The sequence below is a fragment of the Cherax quadricarinatus genome, chromosome 52, assembly GCF_038502225.1.
Source record: "Cherax quadricarinatus isolate ZL_2023a chromosome 52, ASM3850222v1, whole genome shotgun sequence".
NCBI classification, from domain to species: domain Eukaryota; kingdom Metazoa; phylum Arthropoda; class Malacostraca; order Decapoda; family Parastacidae; genus Cherax; species Cherax quadricarinatus.
Genome location: NC_091343.1, coordinates 23,611,191 through 23,628,690, shown reverse-complemented (window position 1 = coordinate 23,628,690; position 17,500 = coordinate 23,611,191). Strand labels below are relative to the sequence as shown.

General features: G+C 44.1%; 1 protein-coding gene across 11 annotated transcripts in view; it reads left to right on the top strand.

Annotated features, from left to right (window-relative positions):
• The window catches only part of LOC128696855 (polyhomeotic-like protein 2), a 227,155-nt gene that overhangs the window by 86,844 nt on the left and 122,811 nt on the right, over positions 1–17,500 (top strand). For 7 of the 11 annotated variants that reach the window (XM_070096168.1, XM_070096164.1, XM_070096170.1 and 4 more), the window contains exons 2-4: positions 10,760–10,973; positions 12,900–12,951; positions 16,955–17,158. In XM_070096168.1, the coding sequence (XP_069952269.1) occupies positions 16,976–17,158 (183 nt within the window). In that variant the 5' untranslated portion in view covers positions 10,760–10,973; positions 12,900–12,951; positions 16,955–16,975. The remainder of the gene's footprint in view (positions 1–10,759; positions 10,974–12,899; positions 12,952–16,954; positions 17,159–17,500) is intronic. The other 4 variants (XM_070096161.1, XM_070096167.1, XM_070096162.1 and 1 more) reach the window with 3 other exon arrangements.

The window sequence follows — 17,500 nt, the reverse complement described above, 5'->3', positions numbered from 1 at the left end:
TCCCTCCATCACATTACTCCACTCTATCCCGCACCCACTACTACTCCCAGGTCTCTATTTCCTCTCACCCTGCCTTAGTCTCTCCCCCACTCCTTTCACACTGACGCTTCTTTGCTTGAATTATTACCATGCTGTTTGTGATGGATTTTTCGAACATGTGTGAACTAATGTTCTCCAGAGTGTATGTGCTCTCTCTCTCTCTCTCTCTCTCTCTCTCTCTCTCTCTCTCTCTCTCTCTCTCTCTCTCTCTCTCCTAAACTATTATCATTGTTATAATTACCTTACCTTACCTTTGATATACCTTTGAAGAATTTCGAGAGTATATCTACTCTCTGAGCCCGGCCATGGGCCAGGCTCGTCTGGTGCTCGCCTGGTCAACCAGGATGTTGCTGCTGGAGGCCCGCTGCCCCACATATCCATCACAGCCTGGTTGATCTGGCACCTCTTGAAGATACTTGTCTAGTTTCCTCTTGAAGGCTTCAACACTTGTTCCAGCAGTGTTTCTGATATCTTCTGGTAAGATATTGAAAAGTCTGGGACCCCGGATGTTGATACAATGTTCCCTTATTGTCCCCACCGCACCCCTGCTTCTCACTGGGTTTATTTTACACTCCCTCCCATATCTCTCACTCCAGTATGTTATGGCAGTGTGCAGATTTGGGACCAAGCCTTCGAGTACCTTCCAGGTATATATTATCATGTACCTCTCTCTCCTCCGCTCCAATGAGTACATGTTCAAGACTTGCAGGCGTTCCCAGTAGTTTAGGTGCTTTACTGGCTCAATGTGAGCCGTAAACTGTAGAACGTGGATGAAAGTTGAACTTACCAAGCATGAGCCAGTAGACCTGTTGCAGTGCTCCCATTTCTTATATTTTTATTTTAGAAGCTGAAAGGTCTTAGTTCCACTGCCTGATACATTCACCTTCCTGTTGGCAGTTCCAGGGGTCATCGGCCCCGTGGCACGGTCCCGGACCAAACCTCTTGGTCCGGGACCATGGACGTGAACCCATGGTGAATGAATCGTAAAACTCCAGGCCAGTGCGTTAACCACTGGGCCAACTGGCTACAATGAGTCATGCAACTAGGTATATTTATACAACATAAGGAGGTTAGCATGGGCCACCACTGTGACCACAAATGCAATTTTTTACAGATGAATCTGCCACGCTGGTGGGAAATTCATAATAAAGACTACAGAACTATATACAAAAGGCGAGGTAACCAGTCCCTCAGCCTTGGAGCTCGTGAATAGTACAGAGTCTTCAAGACTACGGTGCTCTTCACCACCTCCAAGGCTGAGGGACTCTGGTTACCTCGTCGTTTGTAAATAGTCTTCATGTCGTCCTTGAATTTGTATTGATAAAGCCACTGTAGGGGCGCCATTGGTACACTAAGAGAAAAACACCATAAGTGTCCGGGGCCCGAGACTGTTCAACAGCCTCCCACCAAGCATAAGGGGAATTACCAATAGGCCCCTGGCTGCCTTCAAGAGAGAGCTGGACAGATATCTAAAGTCAGTGCCGGATCAGCCGGGCTGTGGTTCGTACGTTGGACTACGTGCGGCCAGCAGTAACAGCTGGTTGATCAGGCCCTGATCCACCGGGAGGCCTGGTCGTGGACTGGGCCGCGGGGGCGTTGATCCCCGGAATAACCTCCAGGTAGACTCCAGGTATGGCGAAATGTCTACAAATATAGATACCCAGATGTTGCACATGTGTCTAATTCTTCATTTTGTCGGTATATAATACCATTTATGTACAAGAAGTAGTCGTCACTGGCGGTGAAATGCAGCAGTGACTCTGTGCTTCACTGTATCATTGTCATGTTGCAATTGTGCTCGGGTGGGGTGGGGTGGGGGAGATGGGGAACACTGGATAATTGGAAAATGGGGATAGGGATTGGTGGATAATTGGAAAATGGTACTTGGTAATGGGGTGAGGTAATGGGAAATGAAGTGGAGAAATGGGGAGTTGAGTTAGATGGAAGTGATTGTGTGTGTGTGTGTGTGTGTGTGTGTGTGTGTGTGTGTGCGTGTGTGTGTGTGTGTGTGTGTGTGTGTGTGTGTGTGTGTGTGTGTGTGTGCGTGTGCGTGTGCGTGTGTGTGTGTGTGTGTGCGTGTGCGTGTGTGCGTGTGCGTGTGTGTGCATGTACTCACCTCTTTGTGGTTGCAGGGGTTGAGTCATAGATCCTGGCCCCGCCTCTTCACCTTTTGCTGCTAGGTCCTCTCTCTCCCTGCTCCATGAGCTTTATTAAACCTCATCTTAAAACTATGTATGGTTCCTGCCTCCACTACGTCACTTTCTAGGCTATTCCACTTCCTGACAACTCTATGACTGAAGAAATACTTCCTAAGAGAGAGAGAGAGAGAGAGAGAGAGAGAGAGAGAGAGAGAGAGAGAGAGTGATTACTGTAGGTTATATATCAACTTAACCAAGCCTGTCACATGGGGTGGGGGGGAGGGGTAATATTTGAGGAGGGGAAGAAGGGAGGGGAGATCATGGTATAATGTAGTTACGAAAAAATGAGAAGTAAAAACAAGAAGAGTTACAAGGAAGCTTTATTAACGATGTTTCGCCTAAGTAATTATTTTACTAACAAGATGTTTTACTGCGTCACAGATGTTTGTGACTTAAAGCCCACTTAGTGGGCGAAACGTTCTTAGTAACACTTCCACGTAACTACATTTGCATCTGTTTCTCATTACGAGGAGCAGGGGAAGTGTGATTGTGTGAGGAGTGTGTGGGAAGGGAGGAGGAAGTGCTTGGGAGGGAGGAAGGAAGGAAGGAAGGAAGAAGTGCCTGGGAGGGAGGGAGGGAGGAGTGTGTGATCAGAACAAATGTGAACAATCCCACAGTTATTTCTGTTTTATTACTGGTCGTGTACCTCTCTCTCTCTCTCTCTCTCTCTCTCTCTCTCTCTCTCTCTCTCTCTCTCTCTCTCTCTCTCTCTCTCTCTCTCTCTCTCTCTCTCACTGTTCCTCCCGGCCCCTCCCAGGCTGCTGTAATATCAGAGGTACAGACTGGGGTCCTCGTAATGTTAATGTTACGGACAAGATGTGTGCTACAGTGCCGGTATCGCTTGGTATCGGCTAATTGTAATAGTATCAGTATTGGCCTGAAGTTGAGTAGCGGTAAATTTTTGGTATCGTCCCATTACTACTGCAGACGCGCAAGACCCCTTACAAGAAGACTTTTCCCAGTTCCTGGTCTAGGATGTTCCAGTACCATGATACCAGTTCCCGGCTTGTTCCAGTACCATGAAGATCAGTCCCTGGTCTGGGTTGTTCCAGTACCATGAAGACCAGTCACTGGTCTGGGTTGTTCCAGTACCATGAAGATCAGTCCCTGGTCTGGGTTGTTCCAGTACCATGAAGATCAGTCCCTGGTCTGGGTTGTTCTAGTACCATGAATATCAGTCACTGGTCTGGGTTGTTCCAGTACCATGAAGATCAGTCCCTGGTCTGGGTTGTTCCAGTACCATGAAGATCAGTCACTGGTCTGGGTTGTTCCAGTACCATGAAGATCAGTCCCTGGTCCGGGTTGTTCCAGTACCATGAAGACCAGTTCCTGGTCCGGGTTCCAGTACCATGAAGATCAGTCCCTGGTCTGGGTTGTTCCAGTACCATGAAGACCAGTTCCATGCCCGGGTTGTTCCAGTACCATGAAGATCAGTCCCTGGTCTGGGTTGTTCCAGTACCATGAAGGTCAGTCACTGGTCTGGGTTGTTCCAGTACCATGAAGACCAGGCACTGGTCTGGGTTGTTCCAGTACCATGAAGATCAGTTCCTGGTCCGGGTTGTTCCAGTACCATGAAGATCAGTCCCTGGTCTGGGTTGTTCCAGTACCATGAAGATCAGTTCCTGGTCTGGGTTGTTCCAGTACCATGAAGATCAGTTCCTGGTCTGGGTTGTTCCAGTACCATGAAGATCAGTCCCTGGTCCGGGTTGTTCCAGTACCATGAAGATCAGTCCCTGGTCTGGGTTGTTCCAGTACCATGAAGATCAGTTCCTGGTCTGGGTTGTTCCAGTACCATGAAGATCAGTCCCTGGTCTGGGTTGTTCCAGTACCATGAAGATCAGTCACTGGTCTGGGTTGTTCCAGTACCATGAAGATCAGTCCCTGGTCTGGGTTGTTCCAGTACCATGAAGACCAGTCACTGGTCTGGGTTGTTCCAGTACCATGAAGACCAGTCACTGGTCTGGGTTGTTCCAGTACCATGAAGATCAGTCCCTGGTCTGGGTTGTTCCAGTACCATGAAGATCAGTCCCTGGTCTGGGTTCCAGTTACCTGGAGGTTATTCCGGGGATCAAAGCCCCCGCGACCCGGTCCATGACCAGGCCTCCCAATGGATCAGTGCCTGATCAACTAGGCTGTTACTGCTGGCCGCACGCAGTCCAACGTACGAGCCACAGCCCGGCTGATCCGGCATTGACTTTAGGTATCTGTCCAGCTCTCTCTTGAAGGCAGCCAGGGGTTTATTGGCAATTCCCCTAATGCTTGATGGGAGGCTGTTAAACAGTTTTGGGCCCCGGACACTTATGGTGTTTTCCCTTAGTGTACCAATGGCGCCCCTATTTTTATTGGGGGCATTTTGCATCGCCTGCCCAGTCTTTTACTTTCGTAGGGAGTGATTTCTGTGTGCAGATTTGGGACCATTCCTTCCAAGATTTTCCAAGTGTTGATTATGATATATCTCTCCCTCCTGCATTCCAACGAGTACAAGGCAAGTGCTTCCAAGCGTTCCCAGTAGTTAAGGTGCTTGACAGAACTTATACGTGCAGTAAAGGATCTCTGTACACTCTCTAGATCTGCGATTTCACCTGCTTTGAATGGAGATGTTAATGTACAGCAGTATTCCAGCCTAGAGAGAACAAGTGATTTGAAAAGGATCATCATGGGCTTGGCATCTCTCGTTTTGAAAGTTCTCATTATCCATCCTATCATTTTCTTTACACGTGCGATCGTGGCACTGTTGTGATCCTTGAAAGTGAGATCCTCAGACATTACTACTCCCAGGTCCCTTACATTATTTTTCTGCTCTATTGTATGGCCGGAGTCAGTAGTATACTCTGTTCTAGTTATTATCTCCTCCAGCTTTCCATAACGGAGTAGTTGGAATTTGTCATCATTGAACATCATATTGTTTACCGTTGCCCACTGGAAAACTTTGTTTATATCTTCTTGGAGGTTAACCGCGTCCTCAGCAGATTACAGCCTCATGCAGATCCTAGTATCATCCGCAAAGGATGATACGGTGCTGTGGTGTATATCTCTATCTATGTCTGATATGAGGATAAGGAATAAGATGGGGGCGAGTACTGTGCCTTGTGGAACAGAGCTCTTCGCTATGGCAGCCTCCGATTTAACTCTGTTGACCACTACTCTTTGTGTTCGATTTGTTAGGAAGTTGAAGATCCATCTCCCCACTTTCCCAGTTATTCCTTTAGCACGTATTTTATGGGCTATTACGCCATGATCGCATTTGTCGAATGCTTTTGCAAAGTCTGTGTATATTACATCTGCATTCTGATTTTCTTCTAGTGCATCCAAGGCCATGTCATAGTGATCCAGTAGTTGTGAGAGGCAGGAGCGACCTACCCTGAACCCATGTTGCCCTGGATTGTGCAGATTTTGGGAATCCAGGTGATTTGCAATCCTGCTTCTTAGCACTCTTTCAAAGACCAGCCCCTGGTCTGGGTTGTTCTAGTACCATGAAGATCAGTCACTGGTCTGGGTTGTGCCAGTACCATGAAGGCCACTTCTGGTAAGATATTGAATTCTCTGAGACCACGGATGCTGATACGGTGTTCTCCTATTGTGCCTGCGATGCCCCTGCTTTTCACTGGGTTATGGCAATGTGCATATTTGGGGCATGGCCTTTAAGTACTTTCCAGGTATATAGTATGCACTCAGTGAACACATATTTAGGGCATTAAGGCATCCCCAGTAACTTAAATGTTTTATTGGTTCTATTGGGCCGTAAGTAATCTCTGTATCTGTTCTAGCTCTGATATTTCTCCTGCTCTGAACAGGTCCGTCAACACTCAACAATATTCCAAATGAGAGATCACACGTGATTTGAATAGTGTCATTATTGGTGCTATTTCCCTTGTTTTGAAAGTTCTCATTATCTACCCCGTCATCTTCCTGACTATCATAACATTTACCTTATTGTGTTCTTTGAAAGAAAGGTCAGCTGACATAATTACCTGCAGCACCTCGTAGTACACGTAGGGGAGAGTGAAGCTAGCCTGAGACATCATGCTAGGTGTGGGGGATAGTGAAGAAGCCGATTATTGATCATGATAAGATGTTATTATAATGTGTCAGCCTCCACGGCTGGCTGACCCACCTCCCACCCTGCCTTCCCCTCCATTGTTTTCACCTCCATTACCCAGACGTAAACATATTGTGCAGAAAGGAAGGGGGAGGTAGGGAGAGAAGGAGGAGGAGGGAAGGGGAGAAGGAGGGAGGTAGGGTAAGAGAGGAAAACTTTTTAATGGTCTTACTCTGTATATTTCCACTCTTCCAGAACTCTGGCATACTCTTTGCCCTCGCAGGCCTCTGATCAGGCATATTACACCTTTAGCATACCCAGCCCTGCAGCGCTGTATGACCTTTGTGGGTTTAGCATTTAGGTATGATTATAATAACATACGTATTCTTCCAGTTGTGTGTGCAGGATACCTGAAAAAATACCCGTAGGATGTTTTAGGGGTCCGTGGCCCGGTCCCCAGACCAGACCTCCAGGTGGATGGCCTGAGACAGGGTCAACCAGGCTGTTTGTGCTAACCGCACCAATTCTGACATAAGCCCCACAGTCTGGTTTATAAGGCACTGGCTTGAAAAATTGGTAATCCTCGTATTTAAGAAAGGAGGACGTTGCAAAGTCTTGGCTCCTTCACACTTGTTAAGTTTTTTCTTAGTGTACTCCTGGCACTCCTGCTTTTCATTGGAGGTGTTTTTGCACCTTCCGCCGAACCTCTTACCTTCACGGGGAATGACCTGCGTGCGCAGATTTAGGACCAGTCCGTCTAGAATTTTACTGATGTAGACTAGAATGTGTCTCTCGCCTACGTTCCAAGGAGTACAGATCGAGGGACTTGAAACATTACCAGTAATTCAGGTGCTTGACTAAATCTGTGCGGGTAGTGAAGGTTTTTCTGTACATTCTCCAGGGCTGTAATTTCGCCTGCCTTGAGTGCAGCAGTGTTCCAGCCAAGGGAGAACAAGGGACTTGAAAATTATTATAAATGACTTGGTATTCCTTGTTTACAAGGTTCTAGTTATCCAGCCTTTATTCTTCTTGCGGTTGTGGTAGTGACACTTGTGATCCTGAAGTTGAGATCTGACATGATCACTCTAAGGTCTATCATTAGTCTTACGCTCTGTTGAGTTTTTTTTTTATTTATACTCGGTTCATGTCATTATTTCCTCAATCTTCCATAACTGCGTAACTGAAACTTGTCTTCACTAAATATCATATTATTGTCAGTGGCCCACTGGGAGACTTTGTTTATATCAGCTTGGAGGTTTGCCCTGTCCTCAGTGAATGTTACTCTGATACAGATTCTAATATCGTCTGCAAAATATAATACAGTGTTGTGATTCATAGATCTGACTGTCGGATATGAGAATGAAAAAAGAGAACAGGGGCCAATACTGTGCCTTGGGTAATAGCTTTTCGTTATGGCAGCCTCCAATATCACTCTTTTCACTATTACACTGTGGGTTTTACCCACTTTTCCGGTTATTCATTTTGCACACATTTTATGAGCTATTACACCATGGTTACATCTGCATTTTGCTTATCTTTCACTTCGTCTAAGACCATGTCGTAATGGTCCAGCAATTGTGAGAGGCGGGAGCGACATGCTTTAAGCCCATGCTGCCCTGGGTTCTGTAATTAAGATTCTCTGTAATTAGCTTCTTAAGACTCAAAAATTTTGATAATGTGGGACGTCAGAGCTGTCGGTCTGTAGTTTCCTTTGCGATTGCTTTGTGGACTGGGGCTATATCTATTTTTTTTAAGGACTGGGGGTTGATTCCTGTGTCCAGGGTGCTCCTCCACAGAATATTCAAGGCACGAGATAGTAATTTCTTGCAGTTTTTATGAATTTGGAGCTCCACGAGTCAGGGCCTGGGGCAGAGTGCAGCTGCATGCAGTCGATGGCTTTCTTGAAGTCTGAGTTATGTCACAACCACCACCACTCGCTACGCCACATCTACCACTACCACCACTCGCTACGCCACAACTACCACCACTCGCTACGCCACAACTACCACCACTCGCTACGCCACAACTACCACTACCCCCACTCGCTACGCCACAACTACCACTACCACCACTCGCTACGCCACAGCCACCACTCGCTACGCCACAACTACCACTACCACTCGCTACGCCACAACTACCACTACCACTCGTTACGCCCCTACTACCACTACCACTCGTTACGCCTCTACTACCACTACCACTCGCTACGCCACTACTGCCACCACCACCCTCCCATAAACGAAAGGAAATGGAAGCGTGGTGGAGCAGATTTCTGCCCCATGTTACCGCTTCCCCCCCCCCCCACACACACAGGGAAGAGGCGGGGCCAGGAGCTGTGAATCGACCCCTACAGCAGTAAATAGGTGAGCGCACACACGCAAGCAAAGGTTCCTGTCATCACTTCTTGGCTTTCCTCACTCCTGTTTGGGGTTATTGCTTTATTTAGGTATTGTAATAATAATGATACAATTATGATGACAGTAAAGGTTTTTCAGGTTGGGTGAATGCGTGTACGTGTATGGCAGCAACAGTGAATGACACAGCACCTGCAGTAGTGCCGTGGTTGTTTGGTTTATGGACTTTTAAGACTGCATATGTAACCTTTTCATCATCAGTCAAGCATACTTTAAATCTCTAAAATAAGGATTAAAGCCAGCACATATACGCTGAGAAACATACGGCTCTCTGTGCATGTATCCTGGGTGGCGCTATGATTTAACCTCGTAATTTAAGGCGGGTGTCAGGCGCCGCCCACCAGGTGCTGGCTTCGAATTTACTCCGAATTTACGCTAATATGGCCGAAAGAAAATGACTTTCATCGGTATATTTTTTAGATAATTCTCACAAGACTCGTTCAGGATATTCTGAGCTCACAGTAATTATCAAGTTAATAGCATCTATTAGGCCTGTCATTAAAATTTTCCATATTTCATGTGGGATTATTCAATACATGAACCATGTGATTTAGTTCGAAGCATTGTGGAAAATATTAATCTGGTGTGTGCACTTTAAAGGATGTTGATGGTTGGAAATACATCAGAGATATCATATACCAACCACAGTTGTTGTCCACACTTGTGTTATAACACTTGTATTATGTTATTAAATGGTGGTTTGGTTAGTGATGTGAATGAGAGAGGGAGGGAGGGAGAGAGAGAGAGGGAGAGAGGGAGGGAGAGAGAGAGAGTGGTGTTGCAGGTTGCAGCTCTGGCACTGATTATCAATAATTGGCAGCATCACTGCAACACAAGCCTTGCCATACCTCGCTGCAATATAAATTATAATCCTTCTCTTGCTCTCTGTTAATTTGTTTTAGCTGATAATATCTTTTTAACTTGTCGATGATTGCTTCCAGAATGAGGGAGAGTAAGTATGTGGAACGTTTCCAGGAGAAATAAAATGTGGAAAATGCAATAGATGTTTTTGTCAGTGGTTGTGTTGTGGCTGGTGGTGTTACCATGGTGACGAGCGAGGAGGACGCTCATTGGTCGCTCCATATTTGTCCTCTCGTGATTGGCCGCCTTCGAGGGAGGTGCCTGCAAGTTGGTGAAAAGCTCCTGATCTGGAGAATTGGAGGCACCCTCCCCTTCCTCGGATCAAACCCAGTTTCCTCTCATTCTCCGTATGCTATATACCTCCTAAGAATAATGAGTATTTCCTTGTTATTATAATAATGAAGGTGATTGTGGTGGTTGGCGGCAACAACCACGAGGACGCGACATTGACTCTTATGACATCAATGGTTGGCGGGTGTACGCGGCTCACACCACTCTTAACTCATATATTTTATTAGAAATATTCACTATGGTTTCACTATAGATTGTTTACTGTGAGCTGGCATTATACTTAAAGAAGATATGTTAAGAAGAGCAGAAGATAAGAAGTCATCTTAGTGTTATTAGTGTTAATATAAGTCAGTGTGGCCTCCCTCCCTCCCTCCCTCCTGGGGACAACTTCCTCTTATTTCCCCAGTGACCAAGGATTTATTTTTTTCTAATTACAACGTATGATTTCACTGCGTTTTCAGAGTTGTTAGTTTTGAAGATTGGATTATTTGGCGAGATCAAGCATTAATAGTAGCATTTAAACTTAAAATGTTGTCACGAGAGAGAGAGAGAGAGAGAGAGAGAGAGAGAGAGAGAGAGAGAGAGAGAGAGAGAGAGAGAGAGAGAGAGAGAGAGAGAGAGAGAGAGAGAGAGAGAGAGAGAGAGAAATGTATTAATATACAAGGTGAACATAGCAGTGTCTGCATGCAACCACAGTTACGAATTTCTTGGATCAAACCTGATTACCTTTCATTCCCCAGGCGATGAACCCTACGGGTTTAGCGCTTCACAGTGAATATAATAATTCTAATAATACAATCAGGAAGACAAATATTTGTTTGTTGAGATACCTCTTTAGGGTTTTAACTAGTTAGCTATGTTCTGAATAGATTTTTTTCCAGTGAGGCAGTGATAAAATTGCCTATATTTTTTAACAGGCCTTCTGTGGGGAACGATTGCCTTGATGCTGATAAAGGGCTCTTGATCTGAGGAGTTAGAGCTACCTTTCCTTGACGTTTTATTGGATAAACCAGACTGTGATGACTGTGGCCCAGCGGACCACTAACACCAATAGTCTAGTTGAACAGATCATGGAAACTTGTCCTCAGGCCGGGCTACGGGGGTAGAAAAAACCCTCGAACCCAGTCCAAGGTATGTCACAGGTACTTGTCTCGGGAAGGAATGACAGGTGGTGGAGGTTATATTCTGTTAGATATATGGTCACCCATATACATGTATGTCGTGATGACATTCTTCACGTTTCCATGAATTTCAGTTAAGTTTTCTAACAAAATATCGATCGCTAAAATGATATTCTTCCCTTGAAACATGCATTCTGCCTCAGTCCTTTCTTTCTCACGCTTTCTTTATTATCCATCTCTCCCTTTCTTCCTTTTAATCTCTTCCCCGTTCTTCTTTTCCATCCTCTCCCTCCTTCTCTTTTTCTTCCTCCTCTCACTTCTCTAATTCCGTCCGTCACATTTTCTTCATTCTTTCCCATCATCTCTCTTCTTTTACTTTAGACTTTACTCAAGTGTAAGTTTTCCTCTTCACACCATAACCTAACTAAGTTTTATTTAGGTACAGGCGCACATTAGTACAATTATCATACATAGTAACATATGTGTAAATTACCTAAGATAACACCCCCAAAAGTAAAGTAACCTATTTCCGTTGGGGTCCGTAACATTTAGTGTTAGTGTTAGCTACCGGTTGTCAAAGGCACTTGTCGATAAACACTTGACCTGTGGTTTTGTGCGTGTGTGTGTGTACTCATCTATTTGTGGTTGTAGGGGTCGATTCACAGATCCTGGACCCGCCTATTCGCTAATCGCTAGGTCCACTGTCTCCATGCCCCACGAGCTTTATCGTACCTATTCTTAAAACTATGTATGGATTCTGCCTCCACTACATCACTCTCCAGATTGTTCCACTTCCTTACAACTCATATGACTGAAGAAATACTTCCTAACGTGTGTGTGTGGGTGTGTGGACGTCTCGTTCTACCTTTCCCTGAGCAACAGTGACGAATTTTCCTTGTTTTCTTCTGGAACGTTTGACCTCATGCCCACCGGGCAATTGATTGGGACGCCATTCAGCCATTAATATACTTCTAGGCCTGGGGAGAGCCTGCTGGTGTTGACTTAGGTTGGGGGGGAGGGAGGGGAGCTGAGTGGTCTCTGACTGTCGAAGTTTCACTTTCTGAAATAAACGTTTCCTTTCTAATTCCAGCCCAGATTTGGGCAACATATTTTTCCCCCGGACTACAGGGAAGTAGGACTCAATAAGCCATAGGGTTTGGTGGCCTTTCCAGCCCCAGCAACATTAATAATATTAACCGTCTGACGGGAACCTTACGGCAAATTGCATGTATCCTGAAGACATGATGAATAAGACTTGGGTATCTTTATTGCCGAAACGTTTCAAATGTGCAAGACTTCAGACAAATTCAGGTGAATACAACACTGGAGAGAGTAGTAGTACGTTTTGAGTGATAAGTCCTTCACCCTACTTCCGCTGGTCCACTCTCGTTATGTTATATCTCCAGCTGCTTCACCTCACGTCTGCAGTGTATATAAGATCTGGACGCATGCCTATGTTTTAGACTTGAGGGACTGACCTCCTCCTACCAAGGGTGATGGTCTGATTACATCACTACTAATAATGATTGCAGTTCCCTCTAGTGGCTCTTGATCCAAGGAATAGGACCAGTTCGAATCTGATTGGCTTCCATTCCCTCAGAGGTATGACCCCTATGGGTTTAGCACTTCCTCTTAAATGTCATATAATAATAATAATAATAATAATAATAATGTCTCCAGAGAACCTGTTGTGAAAGTGAGACATTTTAACAGTAAAGATACCCAAGTCTTACACATGTGTAATTTTTATCAACTTGTAGGTACAGTATTGTACATATGCCATTAATGATATGAAACAGTATCCTCTGTCCTTCCTCTCTCTCATTATCTCACACTGTACCTCTTTCACTGTACCTTCTCTTCTTCCTTTATATTATTTATAATAATGATATGTGTGGCAGACAGTAATGAGTCACTATTACCTGTCCTCCCACAGGTACCTCCAGTTGAGGACGACTCATAGTTTCATCACAGGCCTGAGTACCTAGGTACTGTATCCTCTTCCCTGGTCTGAGTACCTGTTCACCCTCTTTGTAGAAATTTTTTGTCTGTTCTCTTGACATCCTAGTTGGCTTATTAGGTATGCAGCCTATTGATTGCACGAGGGTCTTTATTAAGGCTGTCATATAAACTGAAAGATACATGGCTCTTAGTATATATTAAATGATACACACCCTTAATTTAATATACAGTGGAACCACAGTTTTCATTATTAATTTGTTCCAGAAAGCCTGACGAAAACCGAATTCGACGAAAACTGAAGCAATATATCCCATAAGAAATAATGTAAATCCAGTTAATATGTTCCAGACACCCAAAAGTATTAACAAAAAATACATTTTATAGAGAATAACTATAGCTTTACATACAGAAAACAGTGAGAAATAAATATAAAGGACTAATGAAATGAATAAATGAACATTTAACATCACTTATAACTTTACTGAAAAGACTCGTTGGCTTATGGAAGATGGCAAGGAGGGGAGAGAAAGGAGAGGTTATCTCTACCACCATTACTACCACCCTCTGCCGACGAGAAACTAAGCTAGACTGACTCAGAACGTGTGGGTTGCTTTGTGTGGGCGCGGGCAGACACATTCGGTACAGCAGACCATTGTCAACTCGACGAAAACCCAGGTGATGAACGAAAACCGGGACAAAATTTTGACGAAAAAAGTTATCAAAAACCGAATTTGATGAAAACCAGGGCAAACGAAAACAGAGGTTCCACCATACATTGATGCACACTTCTCGGTGTATATACCCTTTAATGTTGTTCTCAGAAGTGACTTGTTTTTTATTTACTAGTGAGTTTGTTTACCACTATAAGCAGAATGTTCTATGCACTCCAATTAATTTATTTAGACTTGTGTGTGTTTTTTTTTTCAAATAGCCTTTCAGTTCAGTTCCTGTTAATTTGATTGTATTATGCTCTAGCGAGTATTTAATCGCAAAGGTTGCATCTTGATGTTAGCAAGTCTTCCAGATACTGTACTGATTATGTTGAATTGTTGAGGTTGTGATCTTTATGTAGCCTTTCTTTTGGTTTCCAACACAGTGTCTTGATTTTTTCCTATATTTTTCATCCTGTAGAGTAAATAAGTGACACTTGTTTATAAATATAGTGTGGGTGCGGGAGGGAAGAGGAGCGATTGGTGGAATGATGATGTGAAGAGAGTAGTAAAGGAGAAAAAGTTAGCATATGAGAAGTTTTTACAAAGTAGAAGTGATGCAAGGAGGGAAGAGTATATGGAGAAAAAGAGAGAGGTTAAGAGAGTGGTGAAGCAATGTAAAAAGAGAGCAAATGAGAGAGTGGGTGAGATGTTATCAACAAATTTTGTTGAAAATAAGAAAAAGTTTTGGAGTGAGATTAACAAGTTAAGAAAGCCTAGAGAACAAATGGATTTGTCAGTTAAAAAATAGGAGTGGAGAGTTAGAGGTATTGGGAAGATGGAGGGAATATTTTGAGGAATTGTTAAATGTTGATGAAGATAGGGAAGCTGTGATTTCGTGTATAGGGCAAGGAGGAACAACAACTTGTAGGAGTGAGGAAGAGCCAGTTATGAGTGTGGGGGAAGTTCGTGAGGCAGTAGGTAAAATGAAAGGGGGTAAGGCAGCCGGGATTGATGGGATAAAGATAGAAATGTTAAAAGCAGGTAGGGATATAGTTTTGGAGTGGTTGGTGCAATTATTTAATAAATGTATGGAAGAGGGTAAGGTACCTAGGGATTGGCAGAGAGCATGCATAGTTCCTTTGTATAAAGGCAAAGGGGATAAAAGAGAGTGCAAAAATTATAGGGGGATAAGTCTGTTGAGTATACCTGGCAAAGTGTATGGTAGAGTTATTATTGAAAAAATTAAGAGTAAGATGGAGAATAGGATAGCAGATGAACAAGGAGGCTTTAGAAAAGGTAGGAGGTGTGTGGACCAGGTGTTTACAGTGAAACATATAAGTGAACAGTATTTAGATAAGGCTAAAGAGGTTTTTGTGGCATTTATGGATTTGGAAAAGGCGTATGACAGGGTGGATAGGGGGGCAATGTGGCAGATGTTGCAGGTGTATGGTGTAGGAGGTAGGTTACTGAAAGCAGTGAAGAGTTTTTACGAGGATAGTGAGGCTCAAGTTAGAGTATGTAGGAAAGAGGGAAATTATTTCCCAGTAAAAGTAGGCCTTAGACAAGGATGTGTGATGTCACCGTGGTTGTTTAATATATTTATAGATGGGGTTGTAAGAGAAGTAAATGCAAGGGTCTTGGCAAGAGGCGTGGAGTTAAAAGATAAAGAATCACACATAAAGTGGGAGTTGTCACAGTTGCTCTTTGCTGATGACACTGTGCTCTTGGGAGATTCTGAAGAGAAGTTGCAGAGATTGGTGGATGAATTTGGTAGGGTGTGCAAAGAAGAAAATTGAAAGTGAATACAGGAAAGAGTAAGGTTATGAGGATAACAAAAAGATTAGGTGATGAAAGATTGGATATCAGATTGGAGGGAGAGAGTATGGAGGAGGTGAATGTATTCAGATATTTGGGAGTGGACGTGTCAGCGGATGGGTCTATGAAAGATGAGGTGAATCATATAATTGATGAGGGGAAAAGGGTGAGTGGTGCACTTAGGAGTCTGTGGAGACAAAGAACTTTGTCCTTGGAGGCAAAGAGGGGAATGTATGAGAGTATAGTTTTACCAACGCTCTTATATGGGTGTGAAGCATGGGTGATGAATGTTGCAGCGAGGAGAAGGCTGGAGGCAGTGGAGATGTCATGTCTGAGAACAATGTGTGGTGTGAATATAATGCAGAGAATTCGTAGTTTGGAAGTTAGGAGGAGGTGCGGGATTACCAAAACTGTTGTCCAGAGGGCTGAGGAAGGGTTGTTGAGGTGGTTCGGACATGTGGAGAGAATGGAGCGAAACAGAATAACTTCAAGAGTGTATCGGTCTGTAGTGGAAGGAAGGCAGGGTAGGGGTCGGCCTAGGAAAGGTTGGAGGGAGGGGGTAAAGGAGGTTTTGTGTGCGAGGGGCTTGGACTTCCAGCAGGCATGTGTGAGCGTGTTTGGTAGGAGTGAATGGAGACAAATGGTTTTTAATACTTGACGTGCTGTTGGAGTGTGAGCAAAGTAACATTTATGAAGGGGTTCAGGGAAACTGGCAGGCCGGACTTGAGTCCTGGAGATGGGAAGTACAGTGCCTGCACTCTGAAGGAGGGGTGTTAATGTTGCAGTTTAAAAACTGTAGTGTAAAGCACCCTTCTGGCAAGACAGTGATGGAGTGAATGATGGTGAAAGTTTTTCTTTTTTGGGCCACCCTGCCTTGGTGGGAATCGGCCAGTGTGATAATAATTAAATAAAATGTATGGTATGTATGTATATTTATTTTTTTTATTAATATATTGGCTGTTTCCCACCAAGATAGGTTACCCAAAAAAGAAGAAACACTTTCATCATTCACTCCATCACTGTCTTACCAGGGGTGCACCTACATTATAATCAAAAGCTGTAACATATCTCCATGCCTCCTTCAGAACCCAGGCAATATACCTCCCACCTCCAGGACTCAAGTCTGGCAAACCGGTTTCCCTTCATCCCTTAATAAGTGTTACATTGCTCACACTCCAACAACATTTCAAGACATAAAAGCTATTTGTCTTCACTCGCTCCTATCTAACACGCTCACGCACTCCTGCTAGAAGTCTAAGCTCCTCGGACACAAAATCTCCTTTACCCCCTCCCTCTAACCATGTATGTTATAATATTTTACACACACACACACACACACTCACACATGCACATGCACACATGCATATACAACAGGCATAGTGTCTAATCGACATGTGCCTAGGACAAAAATGGTAACCAACACACATGTATGTATGTAAGTGTACATACATAGAGAGTTCATGTACTATTTAAATGAATTGCAGAGTATAGCATGATAATGTACTGTAAGAAAAAAACAATCTCTGCATATCTCTCTCTAAATTTTACTTCTGTTTTTCAGACACATTCTTGTATATAGACGATGAGTGAAGATAAGGACACAGCACATGCCCAAGCCTCTGCTATTCCTCAACATCCTCAGCAGCAGCAGCAACAGCAACAGCAGCAACAGCAACAGCACCATCTCACCCACCAGACCACCACCTTAGTCTCCATGCAGGCTGCAGCCACAGCCCAGCCCATTGTGCAGCAGGCTTCCCCACAGGTCAGTCTCAACATTATGGTCAAACTCAGTCCTAAGACATTCTTTTAGCAGCCTCATTACTTAATGATGTGCGGTAGTTCCATCAGAAATAGTGCCCAGGTATTGCCAACCTCTTGCAGGTAATGTACTGAACTGGTAAGTAATGTGGAATTTTAATTACTTGACTGCTGTGCTGGAATGTGTAACTGTGTGGTGTTTATCATTCATTATTGAAGTGTATGGCATCATAAGGGACTATGTTCAGTGTGACATTTTGAGTTAGGTTCTACTGTGAACACTGATATACACTACTGTAGGCAAGACAATACTTGAGTGGAAATGTAGGTATATTCCATTATTTGT